This window comes from Erythrolamprus reginae, chromosome 9 (genome assembly GCF_031021105.1).
Source record: "Erythrolamprus reginae isolate rEryReg1 chromosome 9, rEryReg1.hap1, whole genome shotgun sequence".
Lineage (NCBI taxonomy): Eukaryota > Metazoa > Chordata > Lepidosauria > Squamata > Dipsadidae > Erythrolamprus > Erythrolamprus reginae.
In genome coordinates this window covers 44,316,457-44,330,388 of record NC_091958.1, presented here as the reverse complement: position 1 = coordinate 44,330,388, position 13,932 = coordinate 44,316,457, and the positions used below count along the sequence as shown (strand labels likewise).

The 13,932-nt window shown below is 42.6% G+C and overlaps 1 protein-coding gene across 4 annotated transcripts in view; it reads right to left on the bottom strand.

Annotated features, from left to right (window-relative positions):
- The window catches only part of PIGQ (phosphatidylinositol glycan anchor biosynthesis class Q), a 56,491-nt gene that overhangs the window by 28,503 nt on the left and 14,056 nt on the right, over positions 1 to 13,932 (bottom strand). For all 4 annotated transcript variants that reach the window (XM_070761052.1, XM_070761054.1, XM_070761051.1 and 1 more), the window contains exon 3: positions 1,950 to 2,081. In XM_070761052.1, the coding sequence (XP_070617153.1) occupies positions 1,950 to 2,081 (132 nt within the window). The remainder of the gene's footprint in view (positions 1 to 1,949; positions 2,082 to 13,932) is intronic.

Below are 13,932 nucleotides of genomic sequence, written 5' to 3'. Positions count from 1 at the left end.
ATAAAATTTTAAAGGCCTAGGGGGAAAGTGTATCTCAGTTCCCCCATGCCTGGCGGCAGAGGTGGGTTTTAAGCAGCTTACGAAAGGCAAGAAGGGTGGGGGCAATTCTAATCTCTGGGGGGAGTTGGTTCCAGAGGGCCGGGGCCGCCACAGAGAAGGCTCTTCCCCTGGGTCCCGCCAAGCAACATTGTTTGGTTGACGGGACCCGGAGACACCATCGGCTAGATTTTCCAAACGTGCTACGCCACAACTGTGGGGATGTTGTGGATGGCTGTAGCTGTGAGGAGCCGCTGCAAATCATCTTTTTCAGGGCCGTTGTAACTTTGAATGGTGGCTAAACGAATGGCGGTAAGGGAAGGGCTACGTGTCGAGGGAAAGGTAGAATTCAAGAGTTCTCCGGAGGCATTTGAGGTTTCCGCCACCACGCAGAGGCAGGTGCTGTACAGATATTGCCTGCAGCTGTGCCAGGGTTGGCATGCCAGCCTCTGTTTCCTGGGCAACCCTCTCGCTTGCTGGATAGAAATGGAAGTTGTGTGGGCAGTGGTACGGGGGCAGCAGCGGGATGGGGAGGAAAAAAGCTCAAAATGTTCAGCCCAATGCGATTGTCTCAGGTGCAGCACCACAAAATATAAACACAATGGAACAGAATGTTTCCAGAAACAATGAGAAGCATGCCCACACACACAACTATATTTTGGGGAACAGAATGTTCTATGTTCACTTATTAAAAAAAACCCTCCCTCCCCCCTCCACAAAGACAATACCACAATATTAAGAGTCCATTTTTTCCGCCCCAGGGAGCTCTTTGCATGTAAGCCTACTGGGACACCAAAAGGAAACTTCGTGATCAAGCTACTTAGGCCAGGAGTTGGCAACCCACAGCTCTGGAGCCGCAAGAGGCTCTTTGGCCCCTCTGCTGTGGTTCCCTGTCACTTCCCCACACCTGCAGAACCATTCCAAAATGACCTTTCAGTTCCATCCTGCAGGGCTCCCGAAGGCAAGTCCTGGCTCTGCTGAAGGGTGGGCCTGTGGTGGGCCGGATAAAGCCCACGGGCCATAGTTGGAGGACCCATGGTTTAAAAGTTGGCAACCCCTGCCTTAGTCCAATTTATTTATTTGTCAAGTATGTATTGTAATTTACATAGATATAACTGTTTATATCAAATTTGGGGTGGTTCAATTTGAGTTTGTATCTGTTGTGTGCTTGTGTATTGTTGTGGTTGAAGCTGAAGTAGTCGTTGACAGGTAGGATGTTGTAGCAGATAATTTAATTCTCTCTCTCTCTCCCCTTTATTCATTCATTCATTCATTCATTCATTCATTCATTCGATTTTTATGCAGCCCTTCTCCTTAGACTCAGGGCGGGTTACAACATGTTAGCAATACCACTTTTTAACAGAGCTAGGCTATTGCCCCCACAATCCGGGTCCTCATTTTACCCACCTTGGAAGGATGGAAGGCTGAGTCAACCTTGAGCCGGTGATGAGATTTGAACCGCTGACCTTCAGATCTACAGTCAGCTTCAGTGGCCTGCAGTACAGCACTCTACCTGCTGCGCCACCCCGGCTCTATTCTTCCTTCCTCCTTACTCCCTTCCCTTTTTCTTTCTTTCTTTCTTTCTTTCTTTCCCTTCTCCCTCCCTCTCTTTCTCTCTCTCCATTCCTTCCTCCTTCCTTCTTACTCCTTCCTTCCTTCCTTTCTTCCTTCCTTCCTTCCTTCCTTCCTTCCTCCCTCTACTGTCTCTGCTCTGGTTAAATGTGTGATTGATTTAGATTCTGAGAGGTTCGTAGGCTGACTGTAGGTCAATATGTCTGTTGATGTCACTCTTTTCAGTGATGTTGTAACTCTGAACGGCCACTAAATTAACTGCTGTTAAGTCAACATTAACGTTGGATGTCGGTCATGGAGCCTCTCAGGATACCGACCATTTCGTGCAGCGGAATTCTTACCTCATGGCTTCGGCCTGGTCTGAAGCTGCCTTCTTACTGCTGATGACTTGGAGATGTTGGAACCGATGCCTCAACTGTTCATAGGTGGAAAGTTTGCTCCAGACGAAGGACAGGGGCCAAAATGTCAGAGCCCTGGAGAGAAAAACAACAAACACTGCTAATGAAGGATCTTCCTTCTCAGAAGGCAACATAGTAGTATTCTTTCGGGTGTTGGGCAAAGGCATTTTATAGGCAGTCCTCAACTTACAACATTTAGCGACTGTTCAAAGTTACAACGGCACTGAAAAAAACTGACTTAAGCGTGAACTGTTTTTCACACCGAGGATCGTTGCTACATCCTTGTGGTTACGTGATCCGCAGTCTGCATTGGTTGCCGATCAGTTTCCGGTCACAATTCAAAGTGTTGGTTATGACCTTTAAAGCCCTTCATGGCACCGGACCAGATTATCTCCGGGACCGCCTTCTGCTGCACGAATCCCAGCGACTAGTTAGGTCCCACAGAGTTGGCCTTCTCCGGGTCCCGTCAACTAAACAATGCCGTTTGGCGGGACCCAGGGGAAGAGCCTTCTCTGTGGCGGCCCCGGCTCTCTGGAACCAACTCCCCCCAGAGATTAGAATTGCCCCCACCCTCCTTGCCTTTCGTAAGCTCCTTAAAACCCACCTCTGCCGTCAGGCATGGGGGAACTGAGATGTTCTTTCCCCCTAGGCTTCTACAATTTATGCATGGTATGTTTGTATGTATGCTTGGTTTTATAACAAGGGTTTTTAGCTTTTTTTAGTATTGGATTGTCACATGCTGTTTTTACCACTGTTGTTAGCCGCCCCGAGTTCACGGAGAGGGGCGGCATACAAATCCAATAAACAAACAAACAAACAAACAAAAATTCAGATACTTATGACAGTCGTCATGTCCCAGGCTCATGCAACCATTTTTTGTGACCTTCTCACAAGAAAAGTCAGTTTGGGAAGCCGGGTGCACTTAACAAGTGGGTTATTGATTTAACAAATGCAGCAACTCACTTAACAATGGTGGCAAGAATGGTCGTAAAAATGGGGCAAAACTCATTTAACAAATGTCTCCCTTAGCAACAAAAATTTGGGGCTCGACTGGGGTCATTGCTTGAGGATTGCTCATAGCCGACAGTAACAAGCTGACGCCTAAATAAACATTTTACTCCCTGACATCCTAGCTTTCCATAGGCTGGGAATTTTGCCCTGGAAGGTTGATTAACATATGCCATTGCTCACTTGGACAATAAACTGGCATAGATCTGATAGTTCAATTCCGTATGACATTTCAAAATTAACGATGCGCTTTTAGAGGCGTCTCGCGGTGTCATCTCCTGAAGGCTAATTACACGGGGTTATTTCCTCCCAATGCCTGCTAATAAATTATGTCCACAAGTGTGATAAAGAGCAACTGCTGGAGCTAAAAAGCAGTGCTTGAAAGTGACAGGGGCAGTCTCTTCATTAACATGTTTTCAGAGATCTAGCATTCGATATCTGGAGAGGAGACGCGGGACAAAACACTGTGGTCCAGTAACATCAAATTATGCAAGATATTTACTACTATTATTATTATTATTATTATTATTATTATTATTATTATTATTATTATTATTTAGATTTGTATGCCGCCCCTCTCCACAGACTCGGGGCGGCTCACAGCAGTGACAAAAACAATATATAATAACAAAGCAGTTAGAAGACACAGCTCCCAAGAACTCAATGGATTGCTGCAGGATATACATATCCTATCTATCTATCTATCTATCTATCTATCTATCTATCTATCTATCTATCTATCTATCTATCCATCCATCCTATATACCTATCTCATATGTATGTGTGTGTGTGTGTGTAGATTGTTGTGAGTTTGGGTTTTTCCCCATGTAATATTTTGAGTGTCTTTGCGATGTTTTGGCGAAATCACATTTGTCATACGGACGGTGGAAGGCACAAGTGGATGCTGAATGGCCCCTTCCATAAGGAATAAAGATGAGTGAAAGGGGAATGGAGTTTTCAGGAGACAAATTCTTAGGGCAGTGATGGCGAAGCTATGGCAAGGGTACCACAGGTGGCACGCGGAGCCATATCTGCTGGCATACGTGCTGTTGCCTTAGCTCAGCTCTAACGTGCATGTCTGTGCCGGCCAGCTGATTTTTGGCTCACACAGAGGCCCTGGAAGGGCATTTCAGATCGTGCAAAATGCAGCTGTGAGAGCAATCATGGGCTTCCCTAAATATGCCCATGTCACACCAACACTCCGCAGTCTGCATTGGTTGCCCATCAGTTTCCAGTCACAATTCAAAGTGTTGGTTATAACCTATAAAGTCCTTCATGGCATCGGACCAGAATATCTCCGAGACCCCCTTCTGCCGCACGAATCCCAGTGACCAGTTGGCCTTCTCTGGGTCCCGTCAACTAAACAATGTCGTTTGGCGGGACCCAGGGGAAGTGCCTTCTCTGTGGTGGCCCCAACCCTCTGGAACCAGCTCCCCCTGGAGATTAGGATTGCCCCCACCCTCCTTGCCTTTTGCAAACTCCTTAAAACCCACCTCTGCCGTCAGGCATGGGGGAATTGAGACATATAGTTTTATGTATGGTATGCTTGTGTTGTATGTTTCTAAATTAATGGGTTTTTAGATATTTTTTAAATATTAGATTTGTTCATTGTACACTGTTTTACTATTGTTGTGAGCCGCCCTGAGTCTGTGGAGAGGGGCAGCATACAAATCTAATAAATAATAATAATAATAATAATTTCTGGCTTCCAGAGAGCCTCTGGACGAATGGGGAAGGCGTTTTTATCTTCCATGGCTCAAGGGAAGCCATTGGAACCTGGGGATGGCAAAACACGCTTGGCCCTACCAGAAGTTGAGAAACAAGCTCTTTCCAGTTTCCAGAGGGCTTCCGGGGGCAGGGGAAGCTGTTTTTACCCTCCCCAGGCATTGAATTATGGGTGTCGGCACTAGTGTGCACCCATACTCTTTCAGCACCCGAGGAAAAAAGGTTTCGCCATCACTGTCCTCGGGTTGAGATCAGAACAGTGATAACCTGACAGTCTCAAAATGGGTGAGCAGTGTGGTCGGGCGGAAGGAAAAGCAAGTAGGATGCTTGGCTGCATAGCTAGAGGTATAACAAGCAGGAAGAGGGAGATTGTGATCCCCTTATATAGAGCGCTGGTGAGACCCCATTTGGAGTACTGTGTTCAGTTCTGGAGACCTCACCTACAAAAATATATTGACAAAATTGAACGGGTCCAAAGACGGGCTACAAAAAGGGTGGAAGGTCTTAAGCATAAAACATATCAGGAAAGACTTCACAAACTCAATCTGTATAGTCTGGAGGACAGAAGGAAATGGGGGGACATGATCGAAACATTTAAATATGTTAAAGGGTTAAATAAGGCCCAGGAGGGTAGTGTTTTTAATAGGAAAGTGAACACAAGAACAAGGGGACACAATCTGAGGTTAGTTGGGGGAACGATCAAAAGCAACATGAGAAAATATTATTTTACTGAAAGAGTAGTAGATCCTTGGAACAAACTTCCAGCAGACGTGGCTGGTAAATCCACAGTAACTGAATTTAAACATGCCTGGGATAAACATATATCCATTGTAAGATAAAATACAGGAAATAGTATAAGGGCAGACTAGATGGACCATGAGGTCTTTTTCTGCCGTCAGTCTTCTATGTTTCTATGTTTCTAACCTCTGAAGTGACAGAAGAAAGCAGATGGTGCTTGGCCAAGGTCATCTGAGCCACCAGCTCATCCTGGGAAGGTGAACTAAGGGACTCACCGAGACACTGCTTCTTTCCATCACTTCTTTCAGAATCAGCAATGGAAATTTATAGGAAGAGATATAGGTCTACAGTGGTAAGAAATCAGAAAGAACCTGATAAGACATGTTTTACTAAAAGCCATCGGCTATTGTGACTTGCAACCCAGCTCTTTCTGGCTGTAAATAATGGGGCTATATATCTCATTGCAATAAAAATTTAAAGCACCAAGTAGCATGCCTGCATTCTATTTCGCTAGCGGCTAGAACTGTATGGAAATGTTCTTTCTTTTTAAATTGCCCTTCTTTAAACTGTTAGATCTATTCAGCTTTTAATAGAAGGGCATCCTCATTAACAAAGAAGATTTGTTAATTAAAGAAATGTTCAATCTCTCAGTAGACAAATATACTGAAGGAGATGGGAGAGTTTTTCAAACTCAGTCAATAAGGCGAAACAGGCCAAATTTAATCACTGTATGGTGAGACTGTTGGATTGGAGCTCAGTCCATCATCAGCTGCAGAAGCTTCCTGAATAATTCTGGTCCAGGCGCTCTCTCCTAGCCTGACCTACCTTGCAGGACTGATGTTTTGGGGGGAGGGAGGGGAAAGGGGGAAACAGGAGAGAATGGTATGCATGCCTCCTGAGCTACCAAATATGATTGAATGTTTTGTATTTGTTGGCACTTTCTTCTAAATCAGTTTGGGGAAGCAGTGAAGGTGCTGCCCTGAAAGCCAGGAGACTGCGAGTTCGAGTTCTGCCTTTAGGCACAAAAGATGGCTGGGTGATTTTGGGCCAGCCCCTCTCTCTTAGCCTTTACAGCACGTATGTGCATATGCTTGTATGATAAAACAATACTGTAATAATAATAATAATAATAATAATAATGATGATGATGATGATGATGTGGGGAATTATGTGGTTCCCTACAGAGGAAAAACTGGTATGATGGACTACCTAAGTCCTAAAGCCCATTGTAGCAACATTGCCAAAAAAGCATTAAGAATTGTCAATCTAATCTTATGTAGCTTCCTCTCTGGTAACATCGAACTGCTAACCAGAGCTTACAAAACATTTGTCAGACCAATTCTAGAATACAGCTCACCTGTATGGAACCCGCATTGCATATCAGACATTAATACAATTGAGAGTGTCCAAAAATATACTGCTCAAAAAAAATAAAGGGATCATTCAAATAGCACATCCTAGATCTGAATGAATGAAATATTCTCATTGCAATATCCTTCTCCTGCCACTCCCACCAAGCCACACTTTTTTTTAATCTGTAGTAAAAAAAAAAAGGATTTTACCATTGGATACAAGGGACTAAAAATTGATCACTGTAATCCAATGGAGACTTCCAAGAACATCTGTCTCCATCTTTCACCAGCACCCTGAAATAATTTAAAGGATGGCAGGGATCATTTTTTTATTTCTTATGAATGACTCTTGGGCACACATAACATCCTCAAGTATTCCTCCAAATAAAAATGGAACGAGAGGTTGACACTGCTACTTTACTTTCCCTTCTTTTTCAATAGGCCCTGCAGGAAAAACATTGAGGGCATCATCCTGGGGAACTGAGATCTAACCTCACTGCTGATCATTATACCCAGCTTATAAGAGATAAAAATATACTGCTCAAAAAAAATAAAAGGAACACTCAAATAACACATCCTAGATCTGAATGAATGAAATATTCTCATTGAACGTTTCATTTGCACAACTATTCCATTTGCACAACAGCGTGTGAAATTGACTGTCAGTGTTGCTTCTTAAGTGGACAGTTTGATTTCACAGAAGTTTGAAGTTATATTCTGTTTTTTAAGTGTTCCCTTTATTTTTTTGAGCAGTGTATTTCACAACAACAGCCGCCCCGAGTTTGCGGAGAGGGGCGGCATATAAATCCAATAAATCTAATCTAATCTAACAAGAGTCATTCACTCTTCCTCCCGCAACAAAATACCTTACTCCACCAGACTTGAAATACTGAAATTAGACAATCTACAACTACCTTGCCTCTGAACTGATCTAACCATAGTTCACAAATCATATACCAAAATGTCCTTCCTGTTAGTGACTATTTCACCTTCAACCACAACAACACACGAGCACATAATAGACTCAAACTAAATTTAAACCGCTCCAAACCAGACTGCAGAAAATGCGACTTCAGCAATAGAACTCACTACCCGATTCTGTTGTTTCTTCCCCAAACCACAAAATCTTCAACCTTAGATTGTCTACATTTGACCTCTCCCCTTTTCCCCTTTTCTAAGAGATCTGTAAGGGGCGTGTATAAGTGCACCTTTGTGCCTACTGTCCCTGTCCAACTGTCCTACTATCCTATACTTGATTGACAAATAGATAGATAGAAATAAAGAGATAGATAGATAGATAGATAGATAGAGATCGACAGAAGGACAAAGAGAGCAAAAAATGGAAATAAAAATAGATAGGTAGGTAGGTAGGTAGGTAGGTAAGTAGGTAGGTGGATAGACAGACAGACAGACAAAGAGACAAAGAAAGAGAGAAAGAAATAGAAAGAAATAAAGATAGAAATAGATGGATAGAGGGAAAGAAAGAAAAAGAAAAATAGAAAGAAAGAAATAGATAGATAGATAGATAGATAGATAGATAGATAGATAGATAGATAGATAGATAGATAGATAGATGGCTGTTTCTCAGGAAGGAAGGGTCACACCCCCAGAAGGAGGATGAGGACAAAAGGCAGGATAGCCTGGAGCAGAATGAGAGCCATTCCTTTGAATTTCCCAGATATATCTGTTAGAGTGAGAGCAATACAGATTTAGTCCGGCAAGATTTTGTCTATTGGGTGTAAGCAAATAAAGAACTGAATTCTGGCTGAATTGCTCTTTGTTCTTGGGTTTAGCCTGATAAATAACAACAATTTCCTGGCTTGTTCGACAGATGACTTTGGAACATTCTTAAATATAGTAACATCAGTGCAAATTCTAACACACACAGTACATATACATATATACCGAATAAACTCCATTTCATGCCACTTGAAGATATGATAATAATGTAGAAGAAAGTTGACAGGTAGAAAGAAAAGATGAATGGACCACAGTGAATAAACATGATCCTTCAAATGTGGCATTATTTAACTACCAAGTACACCCTCCCCAGATAGAATCCCTTGGAAATTGGCGGAAGGAATAAAAAGCAAGTTAAGGTTGAGGAATGGTTGCTTATGCGCAATGCGTGACCTCAAGTTCATGTGGCTTGTATTTCCCTCTTTAGCTTGATGGCATTTCATTTCCTCTTATTATTCTATTTATGGGTTGAATACAAGTGTTGCAAATGCAAAGGCAGGATATGGTAAATTAAGCCAGGCTGAAATGGCTCCATATTCCATTGAACTTGACACACGTTGCTTATATAAAATATACCCGCTCCAGATTATAGCTGTACTGACTATATTTTTTTTCTGTTTGTCAGGATCTGATGAGAACCATTTAGTTTTTAATCTCCGTGGTGCCGGCCAAATAAATAAAATAATATTTTCAGGGGTTTATTTGGTATAAAGAAGTTTCCAGCTTATGAATAATATTTTCAGGGTTTTATTTGGTATAAAGAAGTTTCCAGCTTATGAATCAGCAAAAAGCAAATAATTTCATGTCCAATTTTTTTTTTTAAAAAAACCCTAGCATTTCTTGGAACCATTTGTTTCTTTGAATGGCTAATATCAATTTTCATAGATGTGAACTATTTTTTTGAGAGAATATATCAGTCCTATATTAATGGGTGAAAAGCTAAAATACAGTCAGAAAACCCTTTATATGCTTGGAATAATTATTTTGGCTTAGCCTGTCAGAAAAATGACAAGCCTTTCTCTTTCATTTTTTTTTTTTTTTTAATTTTTGCACCTCTGTAATTGTCTGGTTTGGCTCTGCAACCCAACAAGACAGACACAGAGAGGATAATTCTTCCACTGCGGATCTAGATACTGCACGAGTCAAAAAGAGGGCTGTGAAAATATTTACTGACCCCTTGCATCCTGGACATCAACTGTTTCAAGTCCTACCCTCAAAACGACCATATAGAGCACTGCACACCAGAACAAGTAGACACAAGAACATTTCCCCCCGAATGCCATCACTCTGCTAAACAATTAATTCCCTCAATACTGTCAAACTGTTTACTAAGACTGTACAGTGATACCTCGTCTTACAAACGCCTCGTCATACAAACTTTTCGAGATACAAACCCAGGGTTTAAGATTTTTTTGCCTCTTCTTACAAACTATTTTCACCTTACAAACCCACTGCCGCCGCTGGGAAGCCCCGCCTCTGGACTTTCGTTGCCAGCGAAGCACCAGTTTTTGCGCTGCTGGGATTCCCCTGAGGCTCCCCTCCATGGGAAACCCCACCTCTGGACTTCCATGTTTTTGTGATGCTGCAGGGGAATCCCAGCAGGGGAATCCAGCAGTGAAAAAATGGGCACTTTGCTGGCAATGGAAGTCCGGAAGTGGGGTTTCCCAGCGAGGGGAGCCTCAGCGAAATCGCAGCATCGCAAAAACACAGAGGTCCAGAGGTGGGGTTTTGAGGACTTCGGTGTTTTTGCGATGCTGCGATTTCACTGATGCTCCCTTCGCTGGGAAACCCCACCTCCAGACTTCCATTGCCAGCGAAGCGCTCTTTTTTGCCATGCTGGGATTCCCCTGCTGGGATTCCCCTGCAGCATCGCAAAAACACAGAAGTCCAGAGGTGGGGTTTCCCATGGAGGGGAGCCTCAGGGGAATCCCAGCAGCACAAAAACGGGCGCTTCGGCTGGCAAAAGGGGTGAATTTTGGGCTTGCACGCATTAATCGCTTTTCCATTGATTCCTATGGGAAACATTGTTTCGTCTTACAAACTTTTCACCTTAAGAACCTCGTCCCGGAACCAATTAAGTTTGTAATACAAGGTATCACTGTATTACTATTATTATTCTGATCCTTCCTAGCACCTATCTCTTCCCACTTATAACCATATTGCTTGTATCTTTACAATTTATATTGTTTTGTTTCCTAGTACAATTTCATTGCTTATTAGCAACCTATGACTATCACTAAGTGTTATATCTTATGATTCTTGATGTATGCATTTTATTTTTTATTTATGCACACTGAGATCCTATGCACCAAAGACAAATTCCTTGTGTGTCTAATCAGATTTGACCAATAAAGTATTCTGCATTCTCTTCTCTTCTCTTCTATTTTTCTCTCCTCTTCTCTATAAAGCACTATTGTGGTTCTCAAGAGCTTGCATTTTGAATACTTTGTTGACTTTCTGTAAAACTGTATGAGAGTTTCCCATTCAAGGATTGTTAAATGAGCATTGCCCATGTGTTCTTAGGAACTCATCCTTTCATATTTTTAACTGTTGAATGAATTTGAACAAATTAACTACAAACTCATTTCCCAAATGGAGACCATTATGTACCTAAAATGCTTAGACATTAACAGAGCCTGAGGGATTTCAGAAATATTACAAAATGTCTACACAAGTAACCATAGAAATGGGCTCAGAAGTGCATTAACAAGAATTAGAAAAGAATGCAAATTTAATAAAAAGTTCTGGAAAACAGAGAGGTTCCCAGTTAGCACGTTAGTGTAACATCCTGTTGCAGATTTTGTCTATCCAAAAAAATTGCTTTATGGTATGATTGCTCATATCTCTGTACAATTAATCCTACACGCTCATTTTAAGCAATTTCTGATCCATAAGATGAATGTTAAGATTAGCAATGCGATGCTATCATGTTTGATGACACTTACAAAAAATGTTAAAGGACAAATGCTTTAAAGCATGATTTTGGAGAAGCCAGACTGACCCCCCCCCCCCCAGTGTGATCCAACGAGCCTGGGTGGCGCAGCAGGTAGAGTGCTCTACTGCAGGCCCCTGAAACTGACTGTAGATCTGCAGGTCAGCAGTTCAAATCTCATCACCGTCTCAAGGTTGACTCAGCCTTCCATCCTTCCGAGGTGGGTAAAATGTGGACCCGGATTGTGGGGGCAATAGGCTGGCTCTGTTAAAAAGTGCTTTTGCTAACATGTTGTAAGCCGCCCTGAGTCTAAGGAGAAGGGCGACATAAAAATCAATCAATCAATCAATCAAATAACTAACTAACTAACTAACTAACTAACTAACTAACTAAACAAACAAACAAACGAATAAATAAATAAATAAATGCCTGCAGTTGAAAAGGATGTATTGGATTATTTTGCGATACTTCTATCCTCCATAGGTACTTTTGGTCAAACATTCCTCTGTAAAGACCCCACTGCCCAGCTTCTGAAAATAAAGTTTACATTCAGTTTTGCACGCCTTTCACAAGGTGCGTTATCTTTTCTGCAGCTTGCCCAAGGAATGAGTGCAAGGTGATGTCCTCTTAATGCGCATCCTGATAGACCTATTTGCCACAAGACACTTCTGCGCATGCTTAGTAGGGAATATTAAATCACTTTCTTTTAAACGAACATAACAGGGAAGGTCACAAGTAAACTCGCGGTTCCAGAGATGCTTTTTCTAGAGGCAACTGGGCTTTCTGGTTTTTTTCTGAAGTGCTTCGCTTCTCATCCAAGAAACTTCTTCAGCCTCTTGAAAAAAGCACCTTCGGGACAACCATGAGGTGGACTGAGAATCTCCAGAGTCCAGTAAAACTGGCTCTTTTTAAAAAGATAAACGTAACGTAACCTTTTCTAACCAATAGATGGCGCTAGAGAACAACCAAAGATCCATCTTTCTTCCTTAACACCTACAATGAAGATAACTGCCTTGCTTATATTCACATCCCTCTTTGTAGCCTGCAGGATAAAACTTAACCTGTCCTTCGCCCCCTTCAGTTCAATCATATCTGATTCTCGGAGATTCCCCGAACAAGTCCCTTGCAGTTTTCTTACCCAGGTTTTTAGTGGTTTATAGCATTTAGCAACAGCACTTAGACTTATATACTGCTTCATAGTGCTTTTACAGCCCTCTCTAAGTAGTTTACAGAAGCAGCCTCTTGCCCCCACCAATCTGGGTCCTCATTTTACCCACCTTGTAAGGATGGAAGTTTGAGTCAATCTTGAGCCGGTGGTGAGATTTGAACTGCTGGACTACAGCTAGCAGTTAGCTGAAGTAGCCTGCAGTGCTGCACTCTAACCACTGTGTCACCCTGGCTCTTTGCCATTCCCCTCTTCCTAGGGCTGAATAAAAGGGACCTGCCAAAGACCATCCAACTGGTTTCATAGAAACATAGAAGACTGACGGCAGAAAAAGACCTCCCGGTCCACCTAGTCTGCCCTTATACTATTTTTTGTATTTTATCTTAGGATGGATATATGTTTATACATGGGGCTACCTTTGAAAAGTGTTCGGAAACTTCAGATTGTGCAGAATGCAGCTGTGAGAGCAGTCATGGGCTTCCCCAGGTATGCCCATGTTACACCAACACTCCGCAGTCTGCATTGGTTGCCGATCAATTTCCGGTCACAATTCAAAGTGTTGGTTATGACCTTTAAAGCCCTTCATGGCATTGGACCAGAATATCTCCGAGACTGCCTCCTGCCGCACGAATCCCAGCGACCGATTAGGTCCCACAGAGTGGGCCTTCTCCAGGTCCCGTCAACTAAACCATGTCGGTTGGCGGGCCCCAGGGGAAGAGCCTTCTCTGTGGCAGCCCCGGCCCTCTGGAACCAACTCCCCCCGGAGATTAGAACTGCCCCTACTCTCCTTGCCTTTCGTAAGCTCCTTAAGACCCACCTTTGTCATCAGGCATGGGGGAACTGAAATATCTCCCCTGGGCCTATACAACTTATGTATGGTATGCTTGTATGTATGTCTGCTTAATAATGGGTTTTTAAAAATATCTTAAATTGTAAATTATTAGATTTGTTATAAACTGTTTTTATTGTGTTGTGAGCCGCCCCGAGTCTGCGGAGAGGGGCGGCATACAAATATAATAAACACATAAACAAACATAAACATATCCCAGGCATGTTTAAATTCAGTGACTGTGGATTTACCAACCACGTCTGCTGGAAGTTTGTTCCAAGTTTCATGCCAAAGACAGGGCTAGAACTGATGGCCTTCCAGGTTTCTAGGCTGATGCCTTAACCACGTCAATCTGACTTTCAAAACATACAACATTTTAAAATACACTGTTCAAAAAAAAAAATAAAGGGAACACTTAAACAACACAATGTAACGCC